General features: G+C 41.6%; 1 protein-coding gene across 1 annotated transcript in view; it reads left to right on the top strand.

The window, feature by feature from the left end:
- The window catches only part of HIP1 (huntingtin interacting protein 1), a 199,203-nt gene that overhangs the window by 45,021 nt on the left and 130,687 nt on the right, over positions 1-23,495 (top strand). The window contains exon 2 of the mRNA XM_073667838.1: positions 12,880-12,943. Within this exon, the coding sequence (XP_073523939.1) occupies positions 12,880-12,943 (64 nt within the window). The remainder of the gene's footprint in view (positions 1-12,879; positions 12,944-23,495) is intronic.

Here is a 23,495-nt window from a genome sequence, read left to right as displayed (position 1 = left end):
GCTCACAGTGCATGTCAGACCAAATGAGAATCATGAGCTCAAAGGAACTGCCCAAGGAGCTCAGAGATAGAATTGTGGCAAGGCACAGATCTGGCCAAGGTTACAAAAGAATTTCTGCATTACTCAAGGTTCCTAAGAGCACAGTGGCCTCCATAATCCTTAAATTGAAGAAGTTGGAACCACCAGAAGTCTTCCTAGACCTGGCCTTCCAGCCAAACTGAGCAATCGTGGGAGAAAAGCCTTGGTGAGAGAGGTAAAGAAGAACCCCAAGATCACTGTGGCTGAGCTCCAGAAATGAAGTAGGGAGATGGGAGAAAGTTCCACAAAGTCAACTATCACTGCAACCCTCCACCATTTGAGCCTCTATGGCATTGTGGCCCAACGGAAGCCTCTCCTCAGTGCAAGACATATGAAAACCCGCATAGAGTTTGCTCAAAAACACATGAAGGACTCCCAGACTCTGGTCTGATGAGACGAAGATAGAACTTTTTGGTGATAATTCTAAGCGGTATGTGTGGAGAAAACCAGACACTGCTCATCAACTGCCCAATACAATCCCAACAATGAAACATGGTGGTGGCAGCATCATGCTATGGGGGTGTTTTTCAGCTGCAGGGACAGGAGGACTGGTTGCAATTGAAGGAAACATGAATGCGACCAAGTACAGAGATATCCTGGATGAAAACCTCTTCCAGAGTGCTCTGGACCTCAGACTTGGCCGAAGGTTCACCTTCCAACAAGACAGTGACCCTAAGCACACAGCTGAAATAACAAAGGAATGGCATCAGAACAACTCTGTGACCATTCTTGACTGTGACCAGAGTCCTGACCTAAACCCAATTGAGCATCTCTGGAGAGACCTGAAAATGGCTGTCCACCAACGTTCACCATCCAACCTGACGGAACTGGAGAGGATCTGCAACGAAGAATGGCAGAGGATCCCCAAATCCAGGTGTGAAAAACTTGTTGCATCATTCCCAAGAAAACTCATGGCTGTACTAGCTCAAAAGCGTGCTTCTACTCAATACTGAGCTAAGGGTCTGAGTACTTATGACCATGTAATATTTCAGTTTTTTTTTTTTTTATAAAGTTGCAAAAATGTCTACATTTCTGTTTTTTTCAGTCAAGATGGGGTGCAGAGTGTACTTTAATGAGAAAAAAAATGAACTTTTTAGTATTTACCAAATGGCTGCAATGAAACAAAGAGTGAAAAATTTAAAGGGGTCTGAATACTTTCCGTACCCACTGTATATAAAAAATTGTTTTATTCCGCTCTGCAGCCACTATTACATCGTGTGTCCAGTTCTTCATAAATAGTTTGGTAAAAAGTCCTCTTAGAAATGCCCCTCAGTTCTTGATAAATTTTAATTAATTAATTTTAATACTGAAAGTTGTTGTAAAAGTTTGAACTACATTTGTTCCAACCTAATTTCTGTTTTAAGCCGAGTTCACATGACCGTAGAAAAACACAGGCCAGTTATGGATGTGACAGGCTCCCTGTGCAGCTCAGTGTGCTCATGCACATGCCCTAGCCTCGTCCGTGAACCACAACAGACTAATGCATGCTCGAATTTGTTTACATTTTTTTTCTCACTTCCACCCTATATTAATACACTACATTGTAAATTAAATGGTGCAATTAAAAATTACAACTCTTCCCACAGAAAAATAAGCCCTCATATGTCTATGACAGCTGAAAAATAAATGTTTTGGAAATGAAAAGACGCAATAGAAGAAATGAAAACTTATCTGGAGCAGAAAGGGGTTAATCTTATAAAAAAGGGTCAACTTTTTAATCCCTGGTTGTCCATTTGGTAGGACAGTGAATGGAGCAGAGTCCGAGCAAGTGCACCTCTGCTCAATTCAACATGTGCTCTCATGTGCAACGTGTCCCGTTCTCAGGATTGAGGTCCCCATCCTTTCGATTGCTGGGGGACTCCCTGGTCAGCGATCAGAAAGATATCCCCTATCCTGACCCATAAATGCACTTAGGACTTTGTGTGTTCTGAAAAATGTACAAACTTCAGTGTATAGAGATCACTACTACTCCATCTAGTTTGTCACAAATGTAACATTGTTCCTTATCGACCTTCAGTGGAGAATTTTACATTGAATATTCAGGATACAATTTTTACTTAGTCAGTGAGCGCATGGGCTATTGTAGGAAGTTACTGATGTTTACTCAGTCTGTTCAAAAGTTTATGAGTAAGCATTCTTTCTGACTTATTCCTTCCGATAATGTGAATTCATGGAACTTGTACATGCCAGGGGTTTTACAAGTGGTGACGTTTTGCTCAGGATAGGTCATCAATAAGTTTTCTTACAGTTTGACTCCTGGACCCCTTTGATCAGCTGTTTGTAGGGGTTGTGTAGCTTTAGCGAGTGATGCAGCCGCTTCATTGATTGCTAGTCTCAGCTCTGTAGTCTTTGTAGTGACTGTGCCTGGTACTGGAGATTGGAAAATCTTCATCCAATATTTTTGTATACAGGAAAAATGGATGACGCACAAATGGTAAAAACGGACACCTAGACCAGAGGTGGATAAAATCCGGATCATCACATGGATGACACGGAAAATGATCCATTTTTGTGGACACAAAACAGACACGGACTTGTGAATGGAACGACCATTCCTAGGAACACTCGTTCCCTATTATTGGCCTGCCTAAACAGGTTGGCCGCCATGAAGCAAAACAATCGTTCTTGGCAGTACAATTAGGCAACTTATTTTATATATGGAACAGAATCTCCGAGTAATTTGCCAGAATAAACTATGAACCCGGCCACGATAACCCCTTTAAGACAATGAATGACAACTAACAAGTTTCCAATAATTTGTCATTCATTGTCTTAAAAAAAGACTCCTTTGCCTCAGTATATTGTATATGATAATATCCCATTTCCCAATAGTAGTTTAGTCATTTATAATTTATATTCTTTACTAGCAGCCCGAGTTCCGAAACAAATAAGTTTCGGAAGCTATAAAAGTGTGCTCAACGTAATAAAAACTAACTCAGATTACCCATGTCTATTGACTTTCAGCCTTTTACACGATAAACAACAAAGTTGTCATTTATCATTGCAAAAGCCACTTTTACTGAAAATTATAGTCTCTTCAATTTAAATGGTAGTCCTGTTTCTGATGGACATAAATCAATTCTTGATATAAATACCTTATCACCTTATCACCTTCAGCTGATCCTGTTAAAATCTCTACCTCAAGAACATTTCTATTCAATGATGTTACAATGAATCGTGTACAATTGCAGCTGATGTTTTTCTTGGACTCACCTCAACATTAAGCTCTTTATGTAATAAGATTGCTTCTGCTGTAATATAAATCAGCTTTCCATACAGTGACATCCTAGCGAGTCTGTAATGGACGTGTGCTTATGCAAAGCAGCCAATCTGAGGAGACAAAGCGGCAGAGGGAGGGAATGAGCAGCAGCATAAACCAATAATGGGACGGGGGCGTGTCTTAGACTACCACAGACTTCCTATTGTTGCTGTAGCTAAGCTGTAGTCACAGATCATAGCTCTGCCATAATGGAGATAAGCTAAAAGCAGCCAAGGAAAAAAACAGCAGATAATCTTTACTTAGATATTACTTACCTATCATTTTCTGCTAAAGACTATTTACTTTAAAGGGGTTGTCCGGTCCAAACTATGACTCTGCAGTTACTCTGAGTGACTGCAGACTTATGAATCTCCCCATGCGCTGGGGGGATTTGACGGTTTCAGGCCCAGGAACGGAGGGTATGTATGCATTATACATACTCCCGGCCAGTGGTTGCGGCCTTGTTCTCCATACACTTTTATTGAGCCGAAGCTGCGTCCCGTCTAATGATGCGGCCGACTAGAGGATGCAGCCTCGCTCCATACAAGTGTATGGAGCGAGGCCACACACACTGGCCAGGAGTATGTATAACTCATATATTGCCTCCGGTCTGAAACCGGCGAATTCCCACAGCGCATAGTGTGTGCGCTGGGGGGATTCATAAGTCTGCAGTCACGCTGAGCGACTGCAGACTTACCGGTTTGGACCGGACAACCCCTTTAATCACTACAGTTGCAAGCAGCAACTCAAACACTTAAAGGGAGTTTGTCAATTCTAACATATGTATAAAAGTAAGTCAGAATTTCAAAACTAGCAGACTGCCTTTACTCACCACAGCAAATTAAGGTAGGTGCATTTGTTACTTAACTCTTGGGGACTTAAAGAAGTTTTCCACTACTTGGACAACTCCTTGTCATCCCCAACGCTTGGCCCCGATAAAATAAAAAATCCTTTGTTCACCTCCCGTGCTGGCGCCTTTCCCGCAGTGTCGGCTCTCGCGCTCCCTGGGGCTCCCATGCATTTGTTGTGACACGTGATGCCGGTGCCCAATCAGCACTGCCATCACTGTCCCCACCTCCTGTCGAATTGAACATGTAGAGGAAGTCAGAGAGCAGGTGCAGCCCAGACTTCCTCTTCATGTTTGATTTGTCCAAAGGTGGAGACAGTGATGCCAGCGCTGATTTGGCGCGGGGTCACGTGTCACAACAACAGCACTGGAGCCCTGGGGAGACCGAGTACCGACACCACGGGAACAGCGCCAGCATGGAAGGGAAGCATAGGCTTTTTTATTTTGTAGAGGCCAAACATTTAGATCAAGAAGGGGTTGTCCAAGTAGTGGACAACCCCTTTCAGACTTGTTCAGACCTCTGTGGCTTACAGTCCAATCTTGGACAGCAACGCACAGACTGGCCGTGGGTCTCCTGACCTGAGTGTGACATCCTCATAGAAATACATGGAGCTGCCATACTCAGGCCACGTGAGCCATGGCCAGTCTGTGCACTAGTGATCCATCCTCGGACGATTGGCATGGATGTCTGAATGAGTCCTTACTCAGACTCTCTTTAACTCCTTAACAACCTAAAGGAATGTATGAAGCAGTCTCGGGAACTGAGCCTACTATATATGGCTGTGTAACATAGCAGGCTTTTGCCTTGGAAAAAAAGTAAAAAAATATTTGAATCACCTCCTTTTTCCCCCTTTAAAAATAAAATTGATCAAATATCCACCCAAATATATTTTTTCTTACCGTGTTCCAAAAAGTATGGTTTTAATCTAAAGTTATTGAAAACATACATTAAATGGTGGGGGAAAAAAAAGAAGCCAGAATTGCATTTTTTTTGTTTCTGCATTTCCTCAAGAAAATGCAATCAAAATGTAGTATATGCCCCAAAAGGGATTCAATACAAACATCAACTCATCATGCAAAAAATCAATCCCTTGTATGGCACTATAGACAGAAAAATTAAAGACAGAAATAATTTTTTTTTTTGTACAAATTTCATGTTTTTTTTCACCACTAAAATAGCAAAAAAAAACTGAACACGTTTGGTATCACTGTAATAGTACTTACCTGGAGAAGTATTTTTTCTGGGAATGGCAGAATTGCATGGGTTATTTTTTTTTTCCGCAATTTCACCGCCCTTGGATTTTTTTCCCCGTTTGTCAGTAAATTATATGTTAAAATGAATTGGTGTCATTCAAAATTACAATTCGTCAAAAAAGAAGACGCCATGTGGAAGGAAAAATAAAAAAGTTATGGCACTTGGAAAAAGGGGAGGAAACTAAAGGAAAACGCAAAAATGAAAAATTCTAGAGTCGTTAAGGGTATAAATTTATAATATATCTATTGTATTTCTGTGCTGTCATGCACATAGTATGGGGTCTTTGTGGTTATTTCCTGCAGATCTATAAAATATTCATATAAACAGTGCAATACACATTAGTCTCATAGTCCTTGGCTGAGCCAGGTGCGCGGATCACTTGACTCTTACATACACTGCACTGATTGAGATCAATATCAAATCTGACGTTCGTCCTGTAGAGAATTTATACCAGGAAGAGCTTTATAGCCCATCTATATAATGTGCCGGCCATTGTGGCCTTATTGATCCTGTGACGGCCTAATTACATCCGACTGTTGTGAAAAAAAAAACCCTCTTCTGAAGCGCTGGATAATCCTCCTCCATATGGCGCTATATCGCCATTGACTTTTAAAGGGATTTTATTCCAGCAGTTATAATGAACAGCTGTACGATGGACACGGCATTGACCTTTATCTTCTGTGAGACAAACTCTTATATAATCCCAATCCAGGTCACATCATCCAGTCTAGTTACACGGTAGAGTATTGCCTGGAATAATCGCTCTTTCTCCTCCCGGTTTCTCAGAGGTGATCTGATTATAGGATTTATACAACTTGTCACTGTACGCTTGTGCTTTTAATTTCTGACCTTTGCGGTATTCCTTGTGTAAACTTTGATTTCCTGCTTTACTAATGTCAGAGCGAAGCTGCGAGTGGAAAATAAAATTACTCAAGGTGCACACTGCTTCTGAATTTATATTAGAATTATCTACAGAGGAGCAAATTGATGCAAATCAAATATTTCAATAACTTGCTGAACTCGTCATATTTAAACAGTTTGCGATTCGCTTGCCACAAATAGTCAACAATGGTCACTGTCAGTTTACACAATGCAGAAGAGTGCATCAGCCAAAAAAGGGTTACATGACCTCAGGTACAACCTGGCATGCTTCCCCATAATGCCTTGCTAACACAGCCAATAAATAGAGGCTGTCATAGCCTCTATGAAAGTCAAGGCAGGGAATGCAGTAGCCATTTTAGAGTGAATCTGGATAGTGACCAGACGTCTCAGCTCACAGCTTAGCAATAAAATAAGAGAAACCATAAAACACGAAATAAACATTACAGATAGTGTGTGACAGCACAGGAGTGAAGAACAGTTATAAGTACATCCATTTACTCATAGCCATATATATTGAGGTCACCTTGAAACTACTGAGGCTGCGTTTGTGTTCAAGAGCTTGAAAGGGGTTGGATACAGTCCTAAGAGACCTCAGAGTGTTACATGCGTCTTTTCTTGGCAATTGTAGTACTTGCAATTCGTTGCAAATCAAATTTTTGTAGAAAAAGTTGTCATGGCTTGAGAATTAGAATTTCAATAGTTTTGCTGATCTATAGAATTATACTTTCAGAAGTTTTAGCAACGTTTAAAAAAGCCTCCAGAGTATGCTACCATATAGATATACAGTGCCAGTGGTATATATTTTTTGAGTTCTTCAGCACTTTCCTACACAATTTCCAGTTGAACAGAGGCCAAAAGGACAATCTCATGACTTCTGGTGGGTAAATGCCGCTCTATGGATGATCTGTATGCTGGGATTTGTCACCAATATCAAGCAAAATGATTGTTTGTCCAGTAAAAACTTCAAGAGAAGCTGTCAGCAGGTTTTTACAAATGAAATTTGAGATGGCGCTTGCCCACCCCTATTGATACATTTTTGTCGAGATCTGATGTCATGAGAAATCTAGTGTAAAAGTCATATGCAAATCAGGCAGGAGTTACGTTGGGGGCGTGTCAGAGTATGTGGAAACAGTAGATCAAATGCAGTAACACACCCCCAGGGCACTTCCACCGTGATTTGCATATTACTTCTACACTAGATATCTTACGACTAGCACATCGATTGTCTGCAAAAAAAAAAAAGGTATGATTTTAATTCTGGGGATAAGTGCCTACACCGTCATAGCACTGCTTCCATTTGTAAAACTTTCTGACAGTTTCCCTTTAAAAGAGCTTCAATTCCAAAGACCCCTGAAATAAATCTCCTTTCTGCTGCAGGACTGCGTCAAATGTGCAGCTTGTCCCCCTAACATTTGCCACTATATTTACATATACAGTTCATTGTGAAAGTATTTGCCCCCCTTGAACTTTTCTACCTTTTGCCACATTTCTGGCTTCAAACATAAAGATATAAAATTCTAAATTTTTGGGGAAGAATCAACAACAAGTGGGACACAATTGTGAAGTGGAACGAAATTTATTGGATGTTTTAAACTTTTTTAGCAAATTAAAAACTGAAAAGTGGGGCGTGCAATATTATTCGACCCCCTTGAGCTAATACTTTGTAGCGCCACGTTTTCCTGCGATTACAGCTGCAAGTCACTTGGGATATGTCTCTATCAGATTTGCACATCGAGAGGCTGAAATTCTTGCTCATTCTTCCTTGCAAAACAGCTCGAGCTCATTGAGGTTGGATGGAGGGCGTTTGTGAACAGCAGTTTTCAGCTCTTTCCACAGATTCTCGATTGGATTCAGGTCTGGACTTTGACTTGGCCATTCTAACACCAGGATACGTTTATTTTTGAACCATTCCATTGTAGATTTTGCTTTATGTTTGGGATCATTGTCTTGTTGGAAGATAAATCTCCGTTCCAGTCTCAGGTCTTTTGCAGACTCCAACAGGTTTTCTTCCAGAATGGTCCTGTATTTGGCTCCGTCCATCTTCCCATCAATTTTAACCATCTTCCCTATCCCTGCTGAAGAAAAGCAGGCCGAAACCATGATGCTGCCACCACCATGTTTGACAGTGGGGATGGTGTTTTAAGGGTGATGAGCTGTGTTGCTTTTACGCTAAACATATCGTTTTGCATTGTGGCCAAAAAGTTCGATTTTGGTTTCATCTGACCAGATCATCTTATTCCACATGTTTGGTGTGTCTCCCAGGTGGCTTGTGGCAAACTTCAAACGAGACTTTTTATGGATATCTTTGAGAAATGGCCTTCTTTTAGCCACTCTTCCATAAAGGCCAGATTTGTGCAGTGTACGACTGATTGTTGTCCTATGGACAGACTCTCCCACCTCAGCTGTAGATCTCTGCAGTTCATCCAGAGTGATCTTGGGCCTTTTGGCTGCATCTCTGATCAGTCTTCTCCTTGTTCGAGATGAAAGTTTAGAGGGACGGCCGGGTCTTGGTAGATTTGCAGTGGTCTGATACTCCTTCCATTTCAATATGATCGCTTGCACAGTGCTCCTTGAGATGTTTAAAACTTGGGAAATCTTTTTGTATCCAAATCCGGCTTTAAACTTCGCCACAACAGTATCTCGGACCTGCCTGGTGTGTTCCTTGGTCTTCATGATGCTCTCTGCACTTGAAACAGAACCCTGAGACTATCACAGAGCAGGTGCATTTAGGAGACGTGATTACACACAGGTGGATTCTATGTATCATTACCAGTCATTTAGGACAACATTGGATCATTCAGAGATCCTCACTGAACTTCTGGAGTGAGTTTGCTGCACTGAAAGTAAAGGGGCCGAATAATATTGCACGCCCCACTTTTCAGTTTTTAATTTGTTAAAAAAGTTTAAAATATCTAATAAATTTCGTTCCACTTCACGATTGTGTCCCACTTGTGTCCCCAAAAAATTTGAATTTTATATCTTTATGTTTGAAGCCAGAAATGTGGCAAAAGGTAGAAAAGTTCAAGGGGGCCAAATACTTTCACAATGCACTGTGTGTATATATATATATATAATATATATTTTAATACCGCAGAGTGGTTTGCAAAAAATTATCGAAGTACAAAAAAAATTGCAAAAATGGAGGCAGCATTCCCAAGTATTCAGATGACGGCTTTGACATACTAATCGTAAACTGTGTGCTGCGCTGAATCAATCAGTACTTAAGTCAGCAACCTATAGTCATGTAAACAGCAGGAAAGTGGCGAAAGAGGTCCAGTATGATGGTTGGCAGCTATAACATTTCACTAATGCTGTACGTGCACTGGCTGCCTTGAAAGCAACAAGCTGCTTATTTAGCTGTCAGGCAGATCATGTAGAGAGCCGGATAATTGCCGCAGCGCAGGGAGACATAGACTGTGTGATATACAAACACTCTATTGATGCATTACATTAGAAGGAATGTATGACGCCTGCCTTAATCAGGAAACATCCTCCAGAAGTCTAAACTAGTAATTGCTGTTTGTTGCTATCCTGCTATAAAGTTAAAGGGCCTCTCCGGTTTTCTATAAATAAAGTGACTGTTCTGCTTGTAATAATCCAGCAATTTGGTATCAAAAAGCGTCACAAAGTATGTGAATAGTTGATCTCAGGGATCATATCGTTGCATGAGATATATTGCGTGTGATCAAAAAGTTTGGGCTAACTTTGTAAACAACCGGAAACCCCTTAACATATTCTTATTGCTCTACTGTCATCTGCAAGGAGTTTGTATGTTCTCCCCGTGTTTGTATGGGTTTCCTCCGGGTTCTCTGGTTTCCTCCCACACTCCAAAGACATACTTATAGGGAATATAGATTGTGAGCCCCAATGGGGACAGTGATGATAAAGTCTGTACTAGCAGGGCTGTGCAGTTGGTAAGCCAAACCTCCAACTCCTCAATTTCCATGACATCGACTCCAACTCCATGACTCCGACTCCCTCTTACATGGCTCATGTTTAAAGGGAATGTGTCACCCCCTGGGCGATATCAGACCTCTACTATGGGCATACAGGTGATAGAAAAGTAAATCTATACTTACCTGTATGGCCCATAGCAGAGGTCTGATTGCAGAGAAATCTGGTTTTATAAAGTCTGTTTTCCAGAGGCTTGGCGCCCTATCTGCTTACTATTCCCCTAAATCACTGCCTTTGTGCTAAATTACCATTTTCCCCCCATCCCCTGCACATCACAGGGCCCTGTGACAGACCCTGTGACGTGCCCTGCTCTGCCTCCCCTAAAGTATAGATTTACTTTTCTATACCCTGTATGGCCCATAGTAGAGGTCTGATATCGCCCAGGGGGTGACAGATTCCCTTTAAGTGATAAATTTACTGTACACAGATTCATCTCAGCTAACAGTCTAGACCCTTAGATCAGGAATAAGACAGACATTTATAGGACATTTCATAACTTTCCCAAATTCTTATGAAAAAATATTCCCCACAAACTGCATTGAATTACTGTACCCAATTTATTATATACACGTATTTTAGGAGTTGGCTTATACGGACTCCGACTCCACCAAAATGGGCTCCGACTCCACGACTCCGACTCCATAGCCCTAGTCTGTAGGGCTACATAGCTATTTAAGGATTTGTTTTTGTGGACAAAAAATGAATTTTAGCAATTTATTTATTTTTACATGAAGCGTTCATCTTCACATTTCTGTCTTCCTTGCCATTAGCGCAGGGCTTTGACTGTCAGTCACAGCCATACTCCCACTGCTGGTCCCGTGCCCACACAATCAGTGATAATGTACAGTATATGTACATTACTTTGCTTAAAAGAGACACAGATGCCCAGTTTAAAAATAATCTGTCCTGGTTTTAAAGGTAAAGATGTTAATTTCACAATGCAAGTTGTAGACATTATTAAATCAATCTGTTAGACTTTATGAGGATGGTGTACTTCTTCTGAAAATTCATGTCAGAATGACTATTTAATCCAGATATGTATAAGTGTATTCAGTCTCTGCCTACAGCTTGATTGACAGCTGCAGCTTGTACTAAGCAGTGTGAGATCTCAGCGGCACCAGGGAAGAGGGGCACTGAGGAGCTGTCAACTAAGCTAGGTGGGCAGAGATTAACTGAAAATCTTTTAGAAGTATTTTTTAATTGTACAGCCATTCTGACTTGCATTTTCAAAGTAAGTACACCAGTCTCAGTGGGTCTAAGTCTAATTTAAGAATATGTGCCCTTTGTTTTGTGAAATCTAGTTACCGATCCTAATTTAATAGTAAGAACCCAATTCACTAATATAATTTTTGAAGAGTAACAAGTGTGAAGCACCATAAGCAAAGCAACACTATACATTATAAGTTAATCGACACCGATTTTAAGCCCCCATGCACATTACTCTAATGTCGGCTGAATCTGCTGATATCTATGGATTCGGCTGACAATCTAATGTGTATGGAGGCCCTGGACAATTGATTATCGGGGGAGATAAAGCCCCACATACACATACCAACCTTTGGCCGACAGCATTTAAAGTGTATGGGGGGCTTTAATTTAACCTCCGTGTAGTTTTTTTTCGACAGAAGTAATGTCACCATGTATTTGAGTAATGAAATGGTCCACAACTTTAATAAATATGATGTATTATGATTGACATTTCATCGGGACGTACAGGTTGTTATATCAGCTCCAATAAATGCTCAGCCGTCCAGCATTGTAGCACTTAAGACACAGCCGCCATGTTCAGTGTCCCTGTTAGGCTGCGTGCCCACGTAGCGTTTTTCAAGCGTATATGCTGCGGAATTTCCGCAGCGTAAACGTTTGAAAAACGCATGTATATCCGCACCCCATGGTCCCCAATGGCATTCCGCAATGTCAATGCCCATGCTGCGGATTTTTCCGCAGCGTATATGCTGCGGTCAAAAATCCGCAGCATGTTCATTAATTTTGCGGAAGCGCTGCGGAATCAATGTGCGGATGGTACCCAGGTCTGGAGGAGAGGAGACTCTCCTCCAGACCTGGGTACCAAAGAAGCTGTAAAAAAAAGAAAAAATAAAGTTTATACTTATCTTCTGATGTTTTCCCTCCGTCACACTGTTGTCTGAAGGACCTGCCACGTCATTGAGTCATGTGACCCATCACATGACTCAATGATGTCACCGCAGGTCCTGCACACAACAGCGTGAGCCGCTCAAGACTCCGGACGGGGCAGAGAATGCATCGGAAGGTGAGTATAAACTTTATTTTTTTATTTTTTACCATTCTGATTCTTTTTTTTAACTATTACTTGGTCACACTATATAAATCCATGCCGGTTGCATGGATTTATATAGTGTGAACAAGTTGTCAAAGCACTTGATAACCCGCATGCGGAAATGCATGCAAAGACGCCTCACAAACGCTTCTACCTGGCGGGAAAACCGCATGTAATATCCGCATGCGATTTTCCCGCCAGGGAGATGCGTAACAAATATGCTTCAGGTCCGCAACGTGGGCACATAGCCTTACTGACTTTTTTGCATCGTCTATTGTGTTCAAAGCCTTTTCTCATTCCTTTTTCAGACTGTGAGCATAAATAAAGCTATCAACACTCAAGAAGCCGCCGTGAAGGAAAAACATGCAAGAAATATCCTTTGAAATAATACCAGCGGTGGGATGGCGGAGTCCACAGCTGAAGGTGTTCAGTGAGAGTGTGTGGGAGGAAGGGCTCACAATTGCCGCTGAATGGGATTTTACAGCCGGCTGTGTGGCATTGTGATAATGCTATATGTGCTACAGGATGGGGGTGGTAAAGGAATACTAAATGCATCAGCACATTAGGATTTGTGTCCCTGCAGGGCAGAGCTGGCAGCCTGTCAGGCTATTCTTAGAAAGAGAATTAATATTTGACTTATTCATAAAACATGCAGCTGTAACAGAACTGAGCGGAAGAGCGAACCGGACTGAGCGCTCTTAGACTGAACCGCATCAATTGTCTTTACGGCAACCCATACTCCACAATCAGGAAATGTTGTGGCACTCACTATTCATTAGCTTTATTGTATCCCATGTTCCACAAGCAGGAAATGTTGTGGCACTCACCATTCATCAGCTTTATTGTAACCCATGTTCCACAAGCAGGAAATGTTGTGGTACTCACCATTCGTCAGCTTTATTGTATCTCATATTCCACAAGCAGGAAATGTTGTGGCACTCACCATTCGTCAGCTTTATTGTATCTCATATTCCACAAGCAGGAAATGTTGTGGCACTCACCATTTGTCAGCTTTATTGTATCCCATATTCCACAAGCAGGAAATGTTGTGGTACTCACCATTCGTCAGCTTTATTGTATCTCATATTCCACAAGCAGGAAATGTTGTGGCACTCACCATTTGTCAGCTTTATTGTATCCCATATTCCACAAGCAGGAAATGTTGTGGCACTCACCATTCGTCAGCTTTATTGTATCCCATATTCCACAAGCAGGAAATGTTGTGGCACTCACCATTCGTCAGCTTTATTGTATCCCATATTCCACAAGCATAAAATGTGGACACACTCACCATTCGTCAGCTTTGTTGTATCCAAAAGATTGTGTGAATAAAATGGGAAATAGTGCAGACGGCATGACAAAGGTCTGTTTGCTTAAAGCTAATCCATTGATATGTACCATGACTGAGCAGAGTCTGATGTTACAACGTGCTGGAGGTCCATTTTCCTGTTTGAAGACCCAACAGTTAGACCCATGGCATTGAAGTTTTCTAATTTGGAATGAGGAAAGGTTTTTGTCTTTTTTTACATTAATAGTCATAAACTATTCCTCATTATGTTTAAAAGCCGTTTAGGTGAAATTCTACCCAAAATATAATATAAAAATTACCATTGTGATTTTTAGGACCAGTTAGATCTCAATATTGCTGTTGTCTGGGATAGATGGTTGGCGCACAAAGGACTTTTATTCTAACACACTGGATTAGGTTTAAAACTGGGACAACCAGTATTACTGTATATTCATACACAGCAAATCAAGTCAATTACATAACTGCAATATTTATCCAGTGCCCTCTGACTTCGAGCTAAACAGATCTACAAATAGTTTCCTGCACTGTACGTTAATATCGAATCACGATAAGGGAGATTTATGAACCTGGATGCACCAGAATTCGCAATTTGCATCAAAATTCTTATTGTAACTTACAGTTTATGTATTTTGCGTTATAGATAACTTCTGCATTTTGTCTGACAATGGTGCATAGCCTCTCCGGAAACGGTGTCATCTAGTAGAAAGGGGAATGGACTAAATGTGTTGTTGTGTGACAAGAAATGCACCAAATTTTTTGGGTACAAATTTCTGGCTCAAAGTAAGCCAAGTAATGGGTGGTGAAATTAAAGTTGAATTTACACTGAAAGATTATCGTGCGTTCCTAAGAGCACTCGTTTCATGATAATTTTCCAGTATAAACAGGCTGCCGATTAATCGACAAACAAGCAAAGTTTGATCATTGTTCTTGGCAGCCTGTTTACATTTTAAGATTATTGTGAAACGAGCATACCTAGGAATGCTCGTACAAAATAATCTTTTAATGTAAATGCACCGTAAAGAGTAACCATTGCTTTAATTTTTATTTCACAAATCAATAGTACAAATGAAAAGAATAAACTTTGTAATATATCTTATCAGAGAATTCTGCTTCTTTCTCTGCCAGGACTGATCATTCATTTTCAAAATTCTCAATTCCCGGGTAATATGTTTTCAGTTAATACAGATTGTTATATCACTGAGATAGGAGGTGGCAGTTGGTTTTTATAAGATTCTACAACCCCTGGCAAAAATTATGGAATCACCGGGCTCGGAGGATGTTCATTCAGTTGTTTAATGTTGTTGAAAAAAAGCAGATCACAGAGATGGCACAAAACTAAAGTCATTTCAAATGGCAACTTTATGGCTTTAAGAAACACTAAAAGAAATCAAGATTAAAAATGTGGCACTCGGTAAGAATAATTTTTTTCAGACCAAGCAGAGGGAAAAAATTGTGGAATCAGTCAATTCTGAGGAAAAAATTATGGAATCATGAAAAACAAACACACAAAAGAACACTCCTATATATCACTAGTATTTTGTTGCACCACCTCTGGCTTTAATAACAGCTTGCAGTCTCTGAGGCATGGGCTTAATGAGTGACAAACTGTACTCTTCATCAATCTGGCTCCAATTTTTTCTGATTGCTGTTGCCAGATCAGCTTTGCAGGTTGGAGCCTTGTCATGGACCATTTTCTTCAACTTCCACCAACGATTTTCAATTGGATTGAAATCCGGACTATTTGCAGGCCATGACATTGACCTTATGTGTCTTCTTTTAAGGAATGCTTTCACAGTTTTTGCTCTATGACAGGATGCATTATCATCTTGAAAAATGATGTCATCATCCCCAAACATCCTTTCAATTGATGGGATAAGAAAACTGTCCAAAATATCAATGTAAACTTGTGCATTTATTGAAGATGTAATGACAGCCATCTCCCCAGTGCCTTTACCTGACATGCAGCCCCATATCATCAATGACTGTGGAAATTTGTATGTTCTCTTCATGCAGTCATCTTTATAAATCTCATTAGAACGGCACCAAACAAAATGCAGATTTGGCCAATGCAGATTTGCGATTCATCACTGAATATGACTTTCATCCAGTTATCCACAGTCCACGATTGCTTTTCCTTAGCCCATTGTGACCTTGTTTTTTTCTGTTTAGGTCTTAATGACGGCCTTTGTTTAGCTTTTCTGTGTGTAAAGCCCATTTCCTTTAGGCGGTTTCTTACAGTTCGGTCACAGATATTGACTCCAGTTTCCTCCTATTCATTCCTCATTTGTTTTGTTGTGCATTTCCTGTTTTGGAGACATATTGCTTTAAGTTTCCGGTCTTGACGCTTTGATGTCTTCCTTGGTCTACCAGTATGTTTGCCTTTAACAACCTTCCCATGTTGTTTCTATTTGGTCCAGATTTTAGACATAGCTGACTGTGAACAACCAACATCTTTTGACACATTGCGTGATGATTTACCTTCTTTTAAGAGTTTGATAATCCTCTCCTTTGTTTCAATTGACATCTCTCGTGTTGGAGACATGAATCATGTCATTCCACTTAGTGCAACAGCTCTCCAAGGTGTGATCACTCCTTTTTAGATGCGGACTAACGAGCAGATCTAATTTGATGCAGGTGTTAGTTTTGGAAATGAAAATTTACAGGGTGATTCCATATTTTTTTCCTCAGAATTGACTGATTACATAATTTTTTCCCTCTGCTTGGTCTGAAAAAAATTACCCTTACTGAGTACCACATTTTTAATCTTGATTTCTTTTAGTGTTTCTTAAAGCCATAAAGTTGCCATTTGAAATGACTTTATTTTTGTGCCATGTCTGTGATCTGCTTTTTTTTCAACAACATTAAACAACTGAATGAACATCCTCCGAGCCCGGTGATTCCATAATTTTTGCCAGGGGTTGTATGTACATGGGAGGGTAGAGGTTCTAATCTCTGCCTTTAGCTCTTCCCTTCTCTTTTTTCTCTCTCCCATCTGCATAGAATCTTATAATCTTATTCCCCTCTAAAATGTAAAATGCTGCGGCATATGTTGGCGCTATGGAAATAAAAGTTATTATTATAAAACCCAACTGCCATCTTCTATCTCAGAAATATAACAATCTGTCTTCACTGAATGCAGATTTTACTCAGGAATTAAAATTTTTGAAAATTAATGATCCGTCCTGACTGAGAAAGATGCGGATTTTTCTAATAAGATCTATTACAAAATTTCTTATTTTCATAAAAATTAAAACTACAGTAACTCTTTAAGTTTGCACTGTCTCAGAATTAGATAGTATTGATAAATATGCTGCATTGCCTATATATACCATTCCTTACAGTGGGGATAATGACTCACACCAGGAGATGTTGTGGCACTCACCATTCATCAGCTTTATTGTAACCCATATTCCACAAGCAGGAAATGTTGTGGCACTCACCATTCGTCAGCTTTATTGTAACCCATATTCCACAAACATGAAACGTGGAGGCACTCATCATTCATCAGATTTATTGTAACCCATATTTCACAAACATGAAACGTGGAGGCACTCACCATTCGTCAGCTGTATTGTAACCCATATTCGACAAACATGAAACGTGGAGGCACTCCCCATTCGTCATCTGTATTGTAACCCATATTCCACAAGCAGGAAATGTTGTGGCACTCACCATTCGTCAGCTGTATTGTAACCCATATTCCACAAACATGAAACGTGGAGGCACTCATCATTCGTCAGCTGTATTGTAACCCATATTCCACAAGCAGGATATGTTCTGGCACTCACCATTCGTCAGCTGTATTGTAACCCATATTCCACAAGCAGGAAATGTTGTGGCACTCATCATTCGTCAGCTGTATTGTAACCCATATTCCACAAGCAGGAAATGTTCTGGCACTCACCATTCGTCAGCTGTATTGTAACCCATATTCCACAAGCAGGAAATGTTGTGGCACTCATCATTCGTCAGCTGTATTGTAACCCATATTCCACAAGCAGGAAATTTTGCCTCAGCGTTGTCTGTTCTTCAGACTGGGAGCATTGTCTGAGAATGTCTCACCTTATTTTAAGGCATTCTTCCTAGTATTGCTTAATGAGGTTCATTAAGCAGCCCACACTTAGACTGACTGCATGAAGTCTTCTTTTTTATTCTGGCTTCATTAACCAGGTACTTTCCAGATTTTATCACCAGCAAAAGAAGCAGAAAAGATCAAAAACACCTCCTAGTTACCCAAAATGTCGCATTAAGGGCTCGCGCACACAGCCGTAAAAATCAGACACTTGCTATCCATCCTTTTAACGGATTATACTTGTCCCTATGTTATTCTATGGGGCTGTGCACATGTTAGTTTTTTTCGGACCGAGTCAGTCTGAAGAAAGAATTGCTGCATGCCCGAGTTGCATCCGATTATCGGATCACACTTGGCCATTCATACCTATGGGTTCGTGAATGGACTGTACATCTGAGTGTGTTCCGATTTTCACGGACTGACAGAATGGAGAAGATGGAGATTTTTTTTTTCTTCTCCACATCCAAGAAAATCAGATCAGAGTTTGATCCAAGTGTGATTAGCATAATTGGCCCGATTTTCTCGGATGAGAGAAAAACGATCGTGTGAGGTGGCCATACACAAGTCATTCTTTTAATCAGGAGAATGGACTATGAGCCATCATACATATTAGATAAAAATTGGTATAACTGACCAATTTTGGCAGGACTGGTCAATCATCTGTTGTATGTTGCTGCTTTTTGTCCCAACAGATGTTGTCGGGAAGAGAAGGATTGGGCCAATGGAATTTAAATGGCTAATCCTTTAGTTTTCATAGGAGAGAAGCTGCTACCAGAGGTGTCCATGCTTAGAAAAGACATAAACTTTTGGCCGCATTGAGCTGTCATGTGTATGTATTAATCTTGAGAGATAATTGTCTGCCGAGCCAACGTTCAGGCAATTCGAAATTCAAAATGAACGTTAACACAGATTAGAGGGTCTGGTGGCTCGAATTCGGCTGCCTTATGGGATAGTAGTCTGCTGTGTCTTTTATTCACAGGGATATTAACATTCGCTCGTGCCCATCATTTTTGCGATAGTGACAACAGCAAGGGCCGCCACTTTGGTTGTCACTTTGTTTGAACCTTCTAAATTAATCACAATTGACCATCAAGTTCTGGAATTGACAATCAAAACGTCTGTAGGACCACAATACCCAGCAGGGAAAAGCGCATCATTGGATTCTACAGTATAGAAAGATATAAAGCAGATATTCTCCCCTCAGAGTGTTCATCTAGGGCAGGGATGTCAAACTTAAGCACACAGAGGGCCAAAATGAAAAACTTGTACAAAGTTGCGGGCCAACCAGTATACAGTATAATGAGTTCCACATAGTCCTCCATATAGAATAATGGGCCCCACACAGTCCTCCATACAGTATAATGGCCCCACATAGTCATCCATACAGTATAATGGGCCCCACATAGTCCTCCATACAGTATAATGGCCCCACATAGTCATCAATACAGTATAATGGGCCCCACATAGTCCTCCATACAGAATAATGGCCCCACATAGTACTCCATACAGAATAATGTCCACCACATAGTCCTCCATACAGAATAATGGGCCTCACATAGTCCTCCATACAGTATAATGGCCCCACATAGTCATTCATACAGAATAATGGGCTTCACATAGCCCTCCATACAGTATAATGGGCCTCACATAGTTCTCCATACAGAATAATGGCCCCACATAGTTCTCCATACAGTATAATGGGCCTTACATAGTCCTCCATATGGAATAATGGGCCCCACATAGTCCTCCATACAGAATAATTGGCCCCACATAGTCCCCCATAAATGGGCCCCACATAGTCCTTCCTACAGAATAATGGGCCCCACATAGTCCTTCATACAGAATAATGGGCCCCACATAGTCCTCCATACAGAATAATGGGCCCCACATAGTCCTCCATGCAGAATAATGGGCCCCACATAGTCCTCCATACAGAATAAATGGGCACCATATAGTCCTCCATACAGAATAATGGGCCCCACATAGTCCTCCATACAGAATAATGGGCCCTACATAGTCCTCCATACAGAATAATGGGCCACACATAGTCCTCCATACAGAATAATGGGCCCCACATAGTCCTCCATACAGTATAATGGGCTGCACATAGTCATCCATACAGTATAATGGGCCCCACATAGTCCTCCATACAGAATAATGGCCCCACATAGTACTCCATACAGAATAATGTCCACCACATAGTCCTCCATACAGAATAATGGGCCTCACATAGTCCTCCATACAGTATAATGGCCTCACATAGTCATTCATACAGAATAATGGGCTTCACATAGCCCTCCATACAGTATAATGGGCCTCACATAGTTCTCCATACAGAATAATGGCCCCACATAGTTCTCCATACAGTATAATGGGTCTTACATAGTCCTCCATATGGAATAATGGGCCCCACATAGTCCTCCATACAGAATAATTGGCCCCACATAGTCCCCCATAAATGGGCCCCACATAGTCCTTCCTACAGAATAATGGGCCCCACATAGTCCTTCATACAGAATAATGGGCCCCACATAGTCCTCCATACAGAATAATGGGCCCCACATAGTCCTCCATGCAGAATAATGGGCCCCACATAGTCCTCCATACAGAATAAATGGGCACCATATAGTCCTCCATACAGAATAATGGGCCCCACATAGTCCTCCATACAGAATAATGGGCCCTACATAGTCCTCCATACAGAATAATGGGCCCCACATAGTCCTCCATACAGTATAAGGGGCCCCACATAGTCCTCCATACAGCATAATGGGCCCCACATAGTCCTCCATACAGAATTATGGGCCACACATAGTCCTCCATACGGAATAATGGCCCCACATAGTACTCCATACAGAATAATGGGCCCCACATAGTCCTCCATACAGAATAATGGCCCCACATAGTACTCAATACAGAATAATGGGCCTCACATAGTCCTCCATACAGAATAATGGGCCTCACATAGCGCTCCATACAGAATAATGGGCCCCACATAGTCCTATGGGCCACACATAGTCCTCCATACAGAATAATGGGCCCAACATAGTCTTCCATGCAGAATAATGGGCCCCACATAGTCCTCCATACAGAATAATGGCCCCACATAGTCCTCCATACAGAATAATAGGCCCACATAGTACTCCATACAGAATAACGGGCCTCACATAGTCCTCCATACAGAATAATTGGCCCCACATAGTCCTCCATACAGAATAATGGACATCACATAGTCCTCCATACAGAATAATGGGCCTCACATAGCGCTTCATACAGAATAATGGGCCCCACATAGTCCTATGGGCCACACATAGTCCTCCATACAGAATAATGGGCCCAACATAGTCTTCCATACAGAATAATGGGCCCCACATAGTCCTCCATACAGAATAATGGCCCCACATAGTCCTTCATACAGTATAATGGGCCCCACATAGTCCTCCATACAGAATAATGGGCCCCACATAGCCCTCCATACAGAATAATGGCCCCACATAGTCCTCCATACAGAATAATAGGCCCCACATAGTCCTCCATACAAAATAATTCGCCCCACATAGTCCTCCGTACAGAATAATGGACATCACATAGTCCTCCATACAGAATAATGGGCCTCACATAGCGCTCCATACAGAATAATGGGCCCCACATAGTCCTATGGGCCACACATAGTCCTCCATACGGAATAATGGGCCCAACATAGTCTTCCATACAGAATAATGGGCCCCACATAGTCCTTCCTACAGAATAATGGGCCCCACATAGTCCTTCATACAGAATAATGGGCCCCACATAGTCCTCCATACAGAATAATGGGCCCCACATAGTCCTCCATGCAGAATAATGGGCCCCACATAGTCTTCCATACAGAATAAATGGGCACCATATTGTCCTCCATACAGAATAATGGGCCCCACATAGTCCTCCATACAGAATAATGGGCCCTACATAGTCCTCCATACAGAATAATGGGCCACACATAGTCCTCCATACAGAATAATGGCCCCACATAGTCCTCCATACAGTATAATGGGCTGCACATAGTCATCCATACAGTATAATGGGCCCCACATAGTCCTCCATACAGCATAATGGGCCCCACATAGTCCTCCATACAGAATAATGGGCCCCACATAGTCCTCCATACGGAATAATGGCCCCACATAGTACTCCATACAGAATAATGGGCCTCACATAGTCCTCCATACAGAATAATGGGCCCCACATAGTCCTCCATACAGAATAATGGCCCCACATAGTACTTAATACAGAATAATGGGCCTCACATAGTCCTCCATACAGAATAATGGGCCTCACATAGCGCTCCATACAGAATAATGGGCCCCACATAGTCCTATGGGCCACACATAGTCCTCCATACAGAATAATGGGCCCAACATAGTCTTCCATGCAGAATAATGGGCCCCACATAGTCCTCCATACAGAATAATGGCCCCACATAGTCCTCCATACAGAATAATAGGCCCACATAGTACTCCATACAGAATAACGGGCCTCACATAGTCCTCCATACAGAATAATTGGCCCCACATAGTCCTCCATACAGAATAATGGACATCACATAGTCCTCCATACAGAATAATGGGCCTCACATAGCGCTTCATACAGAATAATGGGCCCCACATAGTCCTATGGGCCACACATAGTCCTCCATACAGAATAATGGGCCCAACATAGTCTTCCATACAGAATAATGGGCCCCACATAGTCCTCCATACAGAATAATGGCCCCACATAGTCCTTCATACAGTATAATGGGCCCCACATAGTCCTCCATACAGAATAATGGGCCCCACATAGCCCTCCATACAGAATAATGGGCCCTACATAGTCCTCCATACAGAATAATGGGCCACACATAGTCCTCCATACAGAATAATGGCCCCACATAGTCCTCCATACAGTATAATGGGCTGCACATAGTCATCCATACAGTATAATGGGCCCCACATAGTCCTCCATACAGCATAATGGGCCCCACATAGTCCTCCATACAGAATAATGGGCCCCACATAGTCCTCCATACGGAATAATGGCCCCACATAGTACTCCATACAGAATAATGGGCCTCACATAGTCCTCCATACAGAATAATGGGCCCCACATAGTCCTCCATACAGAATAATGGCCCCACATAGTACTTAATACAGAATAATGGGCCTCACATAGTCCTCCATACAGAATAATGGGCCTCACATAGCGCTCCATACAGAATAATGGGCCCCACATAGTCCTATGGGCCACACATAGTCCTCCATACAGAATAATGGGCCCAACATAGTCTTCCATGCAGAATAATGGGCCCCACATAGTCCTCCATACAGAATAATGGCCCCACATAGTCCTCCATACAGAATAATAGGCCCACATAGTACTCCATACAGAATAACGGGCCTCACATAGTCCTCCATACAGAATAATGGGCCCCACATAGTCCTCCATACAGAATAATGGACATCACATAGTCCTCCATACAGAATAATGGGCCTCACATAGCGCTTCATACAGAATAATGGGCCCCA

This window comes from Phyllobates terribilis, unplaced genomic scaffold (genome assembly GCF_046119375.1).
Source record: "Phyllobates terribilis strain yellow unplaced genomic scaffold, ASM4611937v1 Scaffold_2__4_contigs__length_985480577, whole genome shotgun sequence".
Taxonomy (NCBI): Eukaryota; Metazoa; Chordata; class Amphibia; order Anura; family Dendrobatidae; genus Phyllobates; species Phyllobates terribilis.
Note: the sequence above shows the minus strand (reverse complement) of the source record. Positions and strands in the feature narration are given on the sequence as shown.